Raw genomic sequence first — 13257 nt, 5'->3', positions numbered from 1 at the left:
AAGGCTGGGTGTGATGTGAAAAGGGTGCAAAATTTTATAATGAGCCTGAATTTAATTCTGCCTTAGTAGACAATGACTTGCAAAAAGCTTTGACAAGTCAACATGCTTTTCACGGGAAGAAGGAAGCTTAGTGAAAAGGTTCTGGTTTGTTTGACTTTCCTGAGGTAAAACTAAAACCTCCAATAATCAGCAGTTTCTTCTTAAGGGCACAGAGTGGTTCTTGGCCAAAGTGCAGGGAAAACAGAAATGTTTTCCATATTCATTAGCTGTAATGTTGGGGTGCGCAGTTGACTTCTGTCATGTTCAGCTTGGAAACAGAGGAATTGTTTGAATGCTCCGTGACCTTTAGCTAAAGGTGAAAAAACACATTACTTACGCTCTTAACCTTCTAATGTGTCCAAAGTTCATGCTCTCTCAAAGGAAACTCACATGAAGGATATTCATTTTCAGGCAACCTGCAGATATTTTCTGTAAACAGATCAATTTTCCTGTGTTGTGCACGTCCCCCTTTCTTTTTAAAACCTCTTCATGATCAATATTCCCTGGGAACAGAAGGGTTCCCCTCTTTTCCTCCTGTGTGAATCCAGTTTCTTGCTGTGACCTCCTTACCACCTTCCTGCTCCTGTTAGTGCCCTGACATTTCAGAGCAGGAATGGTGTGGCTTTGAGTGCAGGTTGGGCTTTCCAGGAGGGTTGTATCAGGTGCTGGAGATGCTGGGGGTCAGGGCACACAAGGTGTCCTCAAGCAGCAGCCTCTGTGACAAAACAGCTTCTGCTTTTGGGGTGCTTTAAGTGTTTTATGTACTAGAGATGCTAAATAGGATTAGGGATTGGTAGGATGGGTGTGTACACATTCATATGAAATTGGTGTTCCATCATCACTTGAATTTCCCTTTGTGAGCACTTTTCCCTCCCTACTAAACCAGAGGCTTATTTTGCCTCCTTCCTGCTGTTTGCCCCCATTCCCAGCACAGAGCTTCATCTGGGATGGAAAGGTGAGCTTAAGCCCTCCTAAACTCCTCTGCTCCAACTTTGAGACTATTGTGCTTTTCCTGTGCCACCTCCCCTGCCTGGGAGCAGCTCAGCAGTTCCTTCATTAAGCTCCCCATTCTCAACACAGCCCTTGTGCAGGAGCGTCCCAGCCCCATCGCTCGTTTGCTTTGGCCCATGATAAATAACTTCCTTGTCCGTGTGAACCAGAGACAAGAGGTTGGTGCAAACTTGCGTGTTGATTTGGTGTCCAAGCCAAAAAGTGGCCTGGGGGGAATGGAGTGCCTTCCCTGCCCAGACTCCTCCTCCCAGCAGTTTGAGCAGGGCGAGTTCAATGCAGTGTCCTGCTGTGGAAGGTGCTGTCAGGAGGCACAGGCTCCGGGGATGGCAGGAGCTCGCTCCTCTCCATGGTGACATGGTCAGTGTGGCACAGTGGCACCAGGTAAGCCTGCACAGGGACACTGTACTGTGCCTTACTGCTGCTGTGGTGGTTTTCCTTGGAGTAGTTATTCACACTTTTGTCTCCTGGGAGCAAAATGCCTGTCTGTGTCAGTGGTCCAGGAACTGAAGAAGAAGAGTTTATGGTGCAGCACCTCCAAGCACAAAGAACAAACTCCTGCTACCAGCTGAGCGAGGGGACTCCTGAATTCTGCCTGCTGGGCTCCAGCTAATGCTTTAAGGAATGACCTGAAAATAAAAGGCGTACCTTGGAAATACTGGCTCTGATGAGGTCTGTCACGAGAACTCAGCGCTGTCTCTCTTGAGTACCTTTGCAGTGACAGATTGCATTAGCTCTGAGCAGCTCAGTGGTGGATTTCGGGAAATTGGCTTTCTGCTCTGGGACTGGGAGAGCATGGAGGTGAAAGAACAGGACACCTAATTCCCTGCCCTAGGGTCTCCCTCCCATTGCTGGGAAGAAGTTGGCTTACAGCAGTTTGTATTTAAATCTTGTTTTCCCTAGGATACAGCCTTTATCCAAAACACTTCTTTTACTTCAATCTACAGTAAACTTCTGTGGTTGTTCCCTAATCTCCTTTTGGGCCATGATTTGATGCAGAAGGTGATGCTCTGCTTTTGGTTGTTCTTGTGATTGTAAATCCACAGGGGAAGAAAGAACTTCCACTGCTTATGTGGTTTGGCAAAGCCACTATAGCCACTTTTGGAGCCTTTTTCCTGCACTTCGGGCCTGACTCTGATCGTTCTGCCCCACCAGCCCCTGGAGGCACCTTCTGCAGTACTGGAGACTTTTGCTGGTTGTCATTGTCACAGCATTTGTTCAAAATACTGAGCAAGTGAAGGATTTGCTGTGGAGGTATAAGGAAGAGTAGGGGACGTGGAAAGCTGAGAGGGTTCTACGTGGACCTGCAGATAGGTTGTGGGTGTTGAATGGGAGCAGGTGTGGTAGGAGGTGGTGAGGGCTACAGAAAAGGCATGATGATGAGCTAAATGACCTGGTGCCTTTTGTGGTAGAAAGATTGTGTTTGTTGTGTGCAGAGAGCTGCTCACCCTGGGTGTGTGTTCATGGCTTCAGGAAGCCCAGCACCAGGCGTGGGGGCTGGAGGAAGGGCAGACGGGTCACTCCCGACTGAAAGGCGCCTGGATGCGACTGGGACAAAAGTCTTGTGATGGGGAGAGGCTGAAAAGGAGCACTGTAGTGGATGTGCTGCTGCTCTTTGGGCACCTCTGGCTGCTGGGGAGAGGGCTGGCAGCTGGCTCCAGCACCCGGCACCGGTCAGATGACCAGGAAGCCACAACAGCTGAGAGCTGTCCTCACCGAGACGTGACTGCTCCGTGAATGGCACATTCAGACAGGGCAGCCAAGCACTGCTGACAGCCCTGCTTTGCTGGAGAGGTGGGAGAGGACATCGAGAAGGGTGCAGTGCTGTGCAGCTGGTACAGATGCCATCAGTGCTGGCAGCAGCCGTGGCCTCGGTGCAGGGATGGCATCAGGAATCAGTGCCTTCCAATGAGGGGCCACGTGCACTGTGGTCACCTCCTGAAACAAAAGGCCAAGTCAGCAGCTTTGGAGAGATGGATGGCAGTGAGACTGTCTCAGAACAATAAGGGCATTTGTCTTTTCAGCACATGTTGCATCTCTGTAGGCAAGATAAAAATGCATGTATTCAGCCAGGTTTTTATTACTGACCTTATCTTTAATAGGAGAGCTGATTGTGGAGGAGTTATTGTTTAGTTTATGTTGTTGGTATTTTTTTCTTAAACCTGCAGTGAGCTCCTCTCAGAGTTTTGGGGAGGAAGTTGGGCAGACAGCATTGTGCTTGTGGACTGCCTGTTTGGATCAATAATCACCTCCTTTGCACTTCAGAGGAGGCTTTCAGCAGCAGAGGATGGGTCCTCTGGGCTGGGGAGGCTGAGCATGATGGGTTGTGTGCCACACTGGCCCCCTCACAGCCTGAGCTGTATCTGGACCTTATGCAGTGACAGCTCTGCTACCACCCTGCTTCCTCCCAAACCTTTCCCCTTCCTCTTACCTTTGAGAATTGGGTTTGGGAAAAATTATTTTCTTCAGGCGAATGCTAAAAAGTGCATTTCTCGGTCTGATGAGCAAATGCTGTGCTGCCAGTGCCAAGGGGTATCCAGGCACCAGAGAACTTTTCCTTTTACTAAAATAGGTCACACTCACTGCTGGCAGAAAGAGATGGTAGGGAACTTCTTTTTCCAAAGTTGAGGGTGTGCAGAGTAGGGGTGGGTGACGTCCCTTGTCTGTGACAAATCCACCAGAGTGGTGGCTGTGCTGCTTTGTGCACCCCACAGATTAACTGCTGGATGATCTGAGGCCCTGGCATGTTCCAAGCTGGGATGTGCTGCTCCATGCTGGCTGTGTGGTTCTGGGGGTGCAGGAAGCTCAACAAGCCCCATGCTTCCCCAGGGGCTGGGGTGACTTTGCAGTCCAAAGCTGTGTGGTCATGCCTTGGGCACCGTGTTGCTCTGGGCCATGTGGACATGCCAGAGCAGCAGCTGTGAAGTGTCCAGCTGTGGCTCTACATGCCACCAGTGCCACAGTCTAGGGGGCACCAGCCCTGTGCCACCATCACCCATCACTTCCCTTGTGGTTAACCGTTCCCAGAACGGCACACGAGCCGCTCACGAGAGCAGGCACAGACCAGGCATCCTTTGTGAGATTAGAGAAGGGCCACTTCATGGGAAGTGAAATAAATAGGGATGTTTTAGCATTGTTTTTTCTCACTGTTTGTGCCACACCATTATTAATTGGCTTCATTGAATGTTTCAGCAGAAACAGCACATCCTTAGATAATAAAAACTATTTGCAATACAGCTCTGGGTGAGCTTGTAAGGAGCAGCCGTAATCCATGGTGGAGGTGGCGAGGAGCTGGCATTTGCTCCTCGAGGAGTGTGTGCAGTGCCCAGGCCTGTTTGTCTGGCTGTGGAAGGTGACGAGGACAGTGTGGGGCAGTGTTTTGTCACGGGGTGAGCTCTCCTGCACCGGGGAGCTCGGCAGGTGCGGCACTGCCTGCGCCCGGTGCCGCCATTCGGGGCGGCTGCGGTGCCGGTGCCGCGCTCCGCCGGGAGCCGGCCCAGCTGGCGGATGTGGTGGCTGACCCCAGGCTGCTCCTCCTCGGCACGGCAAAACAAGCCCCGGTGGTTTTGAAACAAAGCTGTCTTACACCAAAACTCGGCGGGGAGCTCCCGGTTGCTTTCTCGGGTTGAGGACGTGGTAAGCGGCGAGGACGGATCCCAGGCTTTGGGCTGCAGGTTCTCATCTGGCTGCACTCTGAGTCTCCATGGGTTTGCAACAGAGCTGTTTCCCAAGGAAGCCAGAAGTGCTGGGTGTTTGTACTTGTTTTTCTGCTGGTGGGAGGAAGAGAGAAGGAGTGGTTCGCCTTTCTGTTGCAAGACCAGCTCCAGGCTTCCTTTCTGCAGGCCTCTTGTCTCTGAGGTCTTCTCCTCAGAGGTTGATTCTTGGAGCCATGGGAAGGCCATCAGGATGGAGCAGTTGGTGCACACCCTGTCTGTGTGGATGTGCTTGGTGCTGGAGCTGGGAGTGCAGGGTCAGAGGTGCTGTTGGCTGTGGCGTGGCATTTCTAGTGCCCGGGTCAGCACCTGGGAGTGCTTCCAGCATCGCTCTCAGACCTCCCCTTCTTCTTCCTGGTTGGAGATCAGGCAGCCAGGACCCAGCAGCTGCAGGCAGGGGAGGAGAAATGAAGCACACCAGCAAGTGCATGTGTCCAAAACAGAAAGCGAGAGAGGCACAAGGGCTGCCTGCAGTTGTTGTCTTAGCGTGGGGGTGAAGAGCTTGCTAGAGACTTTATGGGAGGTAAGGCAGCAGGCTGGAAGCTTTAAAGTAATTTTAAAAGGTGTGGGTGGGTGACTTCTTCCTTTCATTCTGTTGGGCTTTCTCTGTGTGTTGCCATAGAACTTTTCTGTAATACTGTGTTCAGGAGCCTGGCTTTAAAAAGTTTGATTAGCAAATCTAAGTGAGCCTGGTAGACTCAGGTTATTTGGGGTAGAAGGATTTACCAGGAAAGGGATGGAAATAGTGTTCTTAGCACTCCCAAATCAAGGGATAAGACAGAGGCCTTGAGACTCAGGGTGCTTTCCCTGGCTCTTCCTCCCAGCACCCCACACAGGAGAGCAGTAGGGATGTGTCTAAATTCCCTGGTGGGCAGCAAAGGATGCTTTTGGTCCCTTAGGCTGGGCCTAAGTGCCTCTTCAGTCTGCTGCATGAAGAAGTGTGTTAATGAGGCCACTTCTGGGTCTGTAGTTTTTCATTTATCTAAAGATTTGCCTGGCTCTGCCCTGCTCTACTGGGGTGGCTTGTGATGGTGCTGTGGCACCCTTGGTGTCTGTCTGGCCTTGGCAGTGCTGGCCTCCTCCCCCAGATCTGATTTGCCAGGACCCCTGACTATCCATGGTCTTTCTGCTTCCTTGATTTCTGTCATGACATTTACTGAATTCCTGAAATCTGCACAGCTTCCCAAAGTGTACATCCATGTGGCAGCACCAGAACCACAAGGAACAACAGGAAAGTTGAATTAAAAGGAAGAAAGTCCTTAGTGGAGGCATTTGGAGATTTGAAAGGTCTGGAGAGGGTGCTCTGGCAAATCAGCAGATTTGTGGGGTGGGAGGAAGGTTTGCAGAGAGAGAGGAGGAGCAAAAATATAGAATTGAGCAAAACCCAGCAAAATAATGAAGAGGAAAAGAAGCAACATGTAGTTTGGGGCTGCAGGGTTCTTTAGGTGTTTTATTTCAGGTGTCTTGGAGTTGCCCATGAGCAGGTGCTAGAAATTTGAGGTCAGGGTGAGGGCTGCACCACATTTGTGTGATTAAGTGGTGGGGAATTCAGGTGGCACCCACTGAGTGCTGCTGTCCTGTGTCTGTGAGGAAGGTGCAGTGGTGCTGGTAGCAAGGTGCCTCCCAGCAGGTGTTTTTGAAACTCTGTTAGAGAGAATTGAAGCCTCTTCTGAGTCATAGAGTCATTTAGATTGGAAAATACCCATAGAATCATCAAATCCAACCATCAGCCCAGCACTGCCAAGTCCACCAGGCAGTTTGAAGGCAACTCATAAACCTTTCTGGTGTTTGCACCTGAAAAGCACTGTCATAGCTCACAGTGCCATTTACTGGAGTAACTTTTGAGCAATTAATCCACCTTCATCTTCCAGGGCTTCCACGGTGCCTCTTAACAGTTCATCACAGGGCACAGAAATTTGTCAATTTTAGTCCTCCTTGCTGAATTTTAGGTTTTGTTTTCTCCTTGTAAAACCCAACAGGGATGGAAGGAAGGCAGAGCGGGTCAGAGGCACTTCAGGCCATGCCAGCAGGTTCTGAGCTCCACCAGCCATTTTCTGACGGGGTTAGAGGAGGCAAAAGCTCAGCTGAGTGTGGGCAGGGGAAAAGGAAAAACAGATGGCTCTTGGGGCATGCAAGAGCTTTTTTTTTTTTTTTTTTCTCAAGGGCACAGCCTTTGAGCCTCCCAGACGGGTAATTCTTGTTTATACGCCCACAGAAAGTGATGGTCCTGGTTTTGGGCCTATTGGTGTGTTTTCCCAGACACGATGTGTTTGTTTTGTAGGTGGATGTCAGGAGCTGCATCACTCTTCTATTTAAATATTTATTTTTCATTTCAAACCAGGACAAGTGTGAACGTGGGGAAGCTTGTTTGTAGGCAGGGATTTTGCTTGGCTGGGCTGGAGGAGCTGATGGGCTCCCTCACTTCAGATGTCTGTTTGTCTCATCTCTGGTTGGAGTGGTGGCATGTTCTGTCCCTGGCATCCTGCATGGATGGACTCCAGAACTGGAGGAAAAGCAGCTTTTGGGTCTGCATCTTCCCTACACACCTGGATTTACAGCAGGACAGCCCTGGGAGGATGAGTGGGCACTGTCCAAGTCATGCCCTTCTCAATGTCACAAGAACCTGTCTGCAGACACCCTTGGCCTGAGGATGAGGTCTGGGATGGCCAGGCTGGAGCAGGGGCTGGCAGAACTCTCTTGTTCCTGGTGTTTCCCAACATTGGTCAGAACAGAGAAGGAGCAGCACCCCTCTATTGCCTGATAGTGGGGAGAAATAAACTTGATCCCACAAACCAGCACAGCTTTCTAGGCACGAGAAGTGGTGGCCATAGGACACCACAATTCCCCTTCCTCCTCCCTTTGATATTTGGCCTTTTCAGCTTTTATGCAAGAGAGGTTGGATGTGAGGTAGGAGATCTGTTTTTCTTGGCTCTCCCAGGCTGAATGTTTATGATCTCTGATTTTCTTCCTGGCTTTCCAGAAGAACTCTCATTTTACTCTCTGATGGTCAAACATGTTGGGCCTTGATACTCCAACTCCAGGGATTGCTGGGGGACAGCATGACATCCACTGTGAGGCTGCTCCTTTCCCTTCCAGCTTGGGAGAGGGCATCTCCAGGCTCAGGTTGTTGCTGTTTAAGCTCCCAAACCCTTTCTTTGCCTGCCATTCACCTTTCTGGGGCACTTCCCCAGCTTCCATATTGATCTTCACTACATCAGATCAAATAATTCCTGTTGCAGTTGTTGGGGTTGAGACCCCCCCCTTCCCCCATCAGCTGCATGCATGTGGTGTCTTATTTATTAATATATTTTTTTCTGTAGACCCTGAAATTCCTTTTTTCTTTTTGAGGAAGTTAAAGCTTTCTTGTTCCAGTTGAGAACTGTTCAAAAATAGACTCCCAGGTGGAATTGGTTCTTCTAAGGTAAATGTGTGTCAGTGTTACCAGGGTTGTTCTGTGACAGGGTTTTCTATGCCATTGCTGAAGGTCTTACTTAATTAGATGATTAGTCTGCTGGTCAAGTATCTATCTGCAAATAAAAAATAGCAGTTGAACGTAGCTGCTTAAAATACTGCTGCTGGAATCAGTCTGTGGCACAGAGCAGGAGGGCTTCTTATTTAATTAAAATCAGGAACATACTGTACTGTACTCTCCAAGGGTCAAGGAACAAAAGGGACGTACACATAATAAGTAGCAAACTGTCCTTTCAAACCCCTTGAGCTCAGCCCAGGGGAGCTGTGTTTAAAGGATCATTTTCAAGATAACATTTGTGATTTTTCTTCTGTCCTTTTTTCCCCCCCTTTTTTTTTTTCTTTCTCCATGCAGCTATGTGGACTATTGAAGCTGAAAGTGTCCTGTGACTTAATTTTGTTCTTACCTGTTCTTACTCTTGGATCCACAGTTGCCATCAGGACTGCTTGGATGCCAAAAATCTGTGTGTTGGTGCTCAGTGGCTGGATTGGGCTTGCTGGGGTCCTTTCCCAGGAGCCAGCCCTGCCTGCAGCCCCAGGAAAGGGCTGGATTGAACAAGGGGCTGAGCTACCATTCCAGTTGTGGGACTGGGAGTTACTGGGAACCTTCTGGAGAGGGCAAAGCACTGCGCTCTGTGGCCCAGTGCTTCAGAGGAGGAATATCTACATGGGTTGAGTTGTTCTGTTTGCTTGAGAGTTGCCAGCAGGCTGATGATCTGTGCTGTGTTTGTTCCTGCAGGATGTAGCACTGTTGGAGTACCAGCATCATTCCAGGGATTTTGCTTCCCACCTCCCGCCAGGCTCCATCATGCAGCCGCAGCGTCGGAGGCCGTCCCTGCTCTCCGAGTTCCAGCCGGGCAATGAAAGGTACTGCCTCCCTGCCTGCACCCAGCTGGGCTTGGGGCAGGAGGGTTGGGAGGGACCCACCCAGGCAGGGGGGATGCTGGTTTTGGGTCCTGACCACCAGTTTGGATTCCTTCTGCTAATCAAGTGGTGCCTTTTGCCTCCTGGTTCCTTACCTATGACTGTCATGCGTTGTAAAGAAGTCTTGAAAACAACAAACAACAGAAAAAACCACCCCCTCACTTCTGTGGAGCTTCACGTGTCTGTGACTGGTTGTGTTGGCTTCTTCAGCATAGGAAGTGAAGCCGTGTGGTTGGGTTTGGTCTGTGGCTCCCGAGGCTGCAGGGAGGAGTGAGAAGAGCTCATTTCCTCCCCCATCTCCGCTTCCTCTGCTGCTGCTCTTCCTCCCCGCTTTCATTGTTTTTGTTTCTCTTTCTGCATTCCCCTCACAACTTTCTCTGAGCTGCTTTTTTCCTCCCTGCTCCCTTGGTGCCTCTCCCTGTGTCCCTGTTTCCTGTCACAGCCTCATGGGAGGCTGACAGAGTCTTTAGGTGCAAGTCAGGCAAGTGCTGTGGCTGGGAATGCTGTACATGCTTCAACCACAGGAGCTGATTTGATTGAAGGACCTCACTCTCATTCTCTGTTTCAGTGTAAAACTCTACTCACAGTTTCTCTTCTGCATTTGATGTTTATGGTTTGGGGAAAAAAACTGGCCTGGAAGTGAAATAAAAGCCTTGCTACAGTAGATATACACAAACCAATTCTTTTAATGCTTATTCCTTAGGCTAAGAACAAAACCAGTGCAGAGTCAGAGATGAATCTGTTTCTCTAAAATCATCACTGTTAGGGGAGAGGAGTAAGAACTCAGGCTGCTGGATGCATAATAAATACAGGCAGCATCCTCTTTTTCTACTAGGCTGGGTTCAGCTTGGTGCTCAGCAGAAACAAACCTGTGACAATTTGGAGGCAAAAAGTACCTTCCAAAATTCACTTTGCACCTGGATGTGCCCTTCTGGGTTATGCCTGTGGCACCTGCATGTACAGAGGGTCGTGCCCCTTTTGATAACCCATAATTTATTGTAGCATGTTGCACTGCCTTGGCTCGCTTTGATTTCTCAGTGCTTTGATTTCTTAGCACAGAGTAACACGGTTAAGTTGGAATTGGGTCAGATTTAGCTAAATTTGGGGGAGATGGGTGAAGAGGACCCAGCAACATGCTCCTGCCTGTTTTTGTTTTTCACACTACTGATGGTTTGCAAAATGGAGAAGCAGTTCTGCTCTCCAGTAATATGCTGTTTAAAAAAAATGTATCTTGGTTTTTCTGTATCACTAAAAAAAAAAAATCCACCTCCAAACCTTGGTGTCTGCTGTACCACATGCCTGGTCTGGTGTGGTCACCCAGGCATCTGCCTTTGGCTTACAAATGTTTCAAAGTTCCCAAACTTAATTTTTATGTTGACAATCACATGAATGTGGGTAAATGTTAATCAAAGTTGTCAGGGGATGTTACACATCCACATGCTTACCATGGTACCTCATTTTCAACCTGAATGGTGATGTTTTGGCATGCTGTAAAAGGAAACTCTTTTAATAACTTACATTTAATCCCTTTTCCCCTTTAACATTCAAAAAATAGTACTTTTGCAAAAATTATACTACATAGTGAAGCTACAAATACTGCTTCAGTTCAGTTGACATCTTGTGCCAGAATGCTGGGACATAGGCACATTGAAAGTTTTTGGGGGCATCTGGGGATGCAAAAAGCGGGGGGGGGGTGTTTGAAGAAATTGCAAAGAAATTTTTAGTCCAATATTATCAGTTATTGGGGTGATTCAGATTGGTACCATTGGGGCTGGGGAGGTGTTAGTCTGTTTTTCAAAGCCAACTGGTGTTTCTCTGCATCTTTAAGCTCTTCACTTAAAAATCCATTTTCTGGGGGCTTTGCTGGTTCACCTTGGTGGTCTGAGGAGCTGCTGTAACACAGTTCCTGCTGTGTTTGGGTGGTGATGACTCCCCTGAAGGTTCCAGGGCCAAGAGCCTGGAGCAGGTTGGCTTGGTCATTGGTGCCCTCCCCAAAAAATAGCCGTGGCTCTTCCTGGTGCAGAGCAGAGCCTGGATGAGAGAGGGTGGTGATGGCAGCCGTGGCTGCAGCTGAGTCCCCTTGGCAGGCTCAGAGCCTTGGCTTTGTTCCTGGGCTGGGATTGATGGTTTCGAGCAGAGGCAGCTGGCTCTCAGCATGAGGGGCTGGGAGGAGGGAGACCAAGGCAAACAACATCCACAGCACGGCACAGGGGTGAGTGGAGGGAAGCACAGGGGTGTGCTGGGCCTGAAAGGAAGACCTTGCTGTGGTTCCCTGCCTGACAGCCCAGCTGGCACTCAGGGATGGTGGGCACGTGGCAATCCTCCCCTTGGAGCAAGTGGCAGCAGAGGGGAACCCTTCCAATCCCCTGCAGCCTCGGGAGCTCAGAGGAAGCAGCCTGTCTGCTCTTGGTTGTGGTTCCAGGATCGCTCTGCTCCTTAAGGATATCAGCTTGTAAGTCTGGTGCAAGTGGGATGTGGCAGGCTGGCAGCTCTGGAGACTGAGCCCTGGGAGCGTTCCCAGGTGGACATCCCTGCCCTGCCATCACCACTGTGCCTTGCACTCATCCAGGGCACTGTCTGCAGCTGCAGGGGGGTGCAGCCCTCGTGCCACTCGGCCCCAGTTCCTCTGAGCCCACCTGCCTTGTGAGTGCTGCTGTTTGCCTTCCTGGCCTGGAAACTGCAGAGATTCCCTTTACTCCATGTGCTGGTTTTGGGGTGTTATCTCCTATTTTGGCTTGACCTTCCCTTTGGACAGATCTCTAAAGCCTCTGCAGGTTGTTTTTACACTTGGTGTTGGAGGCTTGACCCTGGGGATGCTCAAAATCCCACAGAAATCATTTGGGCTCGCTTGGATGGTCTTCCTACAGCTGTGCACGTTTTCAGTCTCTCCTGGCTGCAGTTTTGCTGTGGGCACCAGGATGGTGGTTAGTTGTGATGCCGTGGAAAGGAAACAAGAGGTGAAGCACAATGGGCACAATGTGTTAAGGATGAATCAAGTGTTGTTGGCAAAAAGGTGTGGAGTGGTAACTTGCTGGAAGGAATGGAATGCTGGGATGGTTCCGCATTTTGGGGCTTCCTGAGCAAGAACCTCGTTGGGAAGTTCCAGGCTGCCCTTCTCCATGTCAGAATCAAATGTTGTCATCACCCTTTGGTAGCTGGGCAAAGAATTTAACTCCCTGTGCAGCAATTCTGGCTGGAAGAAGGAAGGAAAACCTGAACCACTCTGAATCTCTTGCTGCAGGGAAAATTGGCTGTGCCTGTCTTTGCAGGGATGTGCTGCTTTCCGTGATGGTTTTTTTGGTAGCAGGCTTTTTCTTGGAAGGATCTGCAGACTTCCCCTTAGCTTGTTCAGTTGTGCCAACTGGTCTGCAGGAGTGAAGAGAAGTATTTCAGGATCTGCTGTTGGTACAAGTCGTACCATGAATACTTGCAGTGGAATGTCCTGGCAAGGTGACAAGGATTAGGGCTTTTTTTCCTTCTTCTATATATATTTTGGTCCTCAGAAGAAGTGAGAAAAACTGGGTTGAGTGTTAAATGGCAGGTGCCAGAGGGTGAGGGATCTGAAAAATGAAGGAACTGGATTTTTCTAACTTTTCATATGTGTTAGGGTTTTAGAGCAAGGTTCCACATTAATGCAGGAATGCTGGGGTGGATACTTCTCTCTGCTTCTCTGGCAGAAAATGTTGCTGTAAATAAATGGAATAAATGGTCTGTGTGTTAACACAGTATATTCCACCTTTATCCAGAATGAGTCACTATTTTCATAGATTATTTTCCCAGTTCAGGAGACCATGCTCCTCTTTCAGAGCTGTTCTGCTTAGCAGGCACAAGGAGTCTGAAGAGCTTGCCCAGTGTCGATCTGCGGGGTGACATTTAGGATACATTAAACAGCTGCTGTGTTTCTGCAGCCATCTGAGGTAGCCATGTGCAGTGTGGCACATGGAGAGCAGGCTGCATCACTGTGCCTCTTGTAGGGATTAATCCTGCTGGCCCAGGAGCCCAGGGAGGGCTGGGAAGCTGGGGCAGCGTGTGTGGAGCTGGAAAGCACACACAGCTCTCAGTCCTCATCTGTGCTGGGCCAAATGGCACCAGCTGCTCCCAAGGT

The 13257-nt window shown here is 49.6% G+C and overlaps 1 protein-coding gene across 14 annotated transcripts in view; it reads left to right on the top strand.

Annotated features, from left to right (window-relative positions):
• The window catches only part of NCOR2 (nuclear receptor corepressor 2), a 225854-nt gene that overhangs the window by 74174 nt on the left and 138423 nt on the right, over positions 1-13257 (top strand). For all 14 annotated transcript variants that reach the window (XM_050980353.1, XM_050980352.1, XM_030233515.2 and 11 more), the window contains exon 3: positions 8968-9095. In XM_050980353.1, coding sequence (XP_050836310.1) covers positions 8968-9095 — 128 coding nt within the window. The remainder of the gene's footprint in view (positions 1-8967; positions 9096-13257) is intronic.

This window comes from Serinus canaria, chromosome 15, assembly GCF_022539315.1.
Source record: "Serinus canaria isolate serCan28SL12 chromosome 15, serCan2020, whole genome shotgun sequence".
NCBI classification, from domain to species: domain Eukaryota; kingdom Metazoa; phylum Chordata; class Aves; order Passeriformes; family Fringillidae; genus Serinus; species Serinus canaria.
This window is presented reverse-complemented; position numbering and strand designations above follow the sequence as displayed.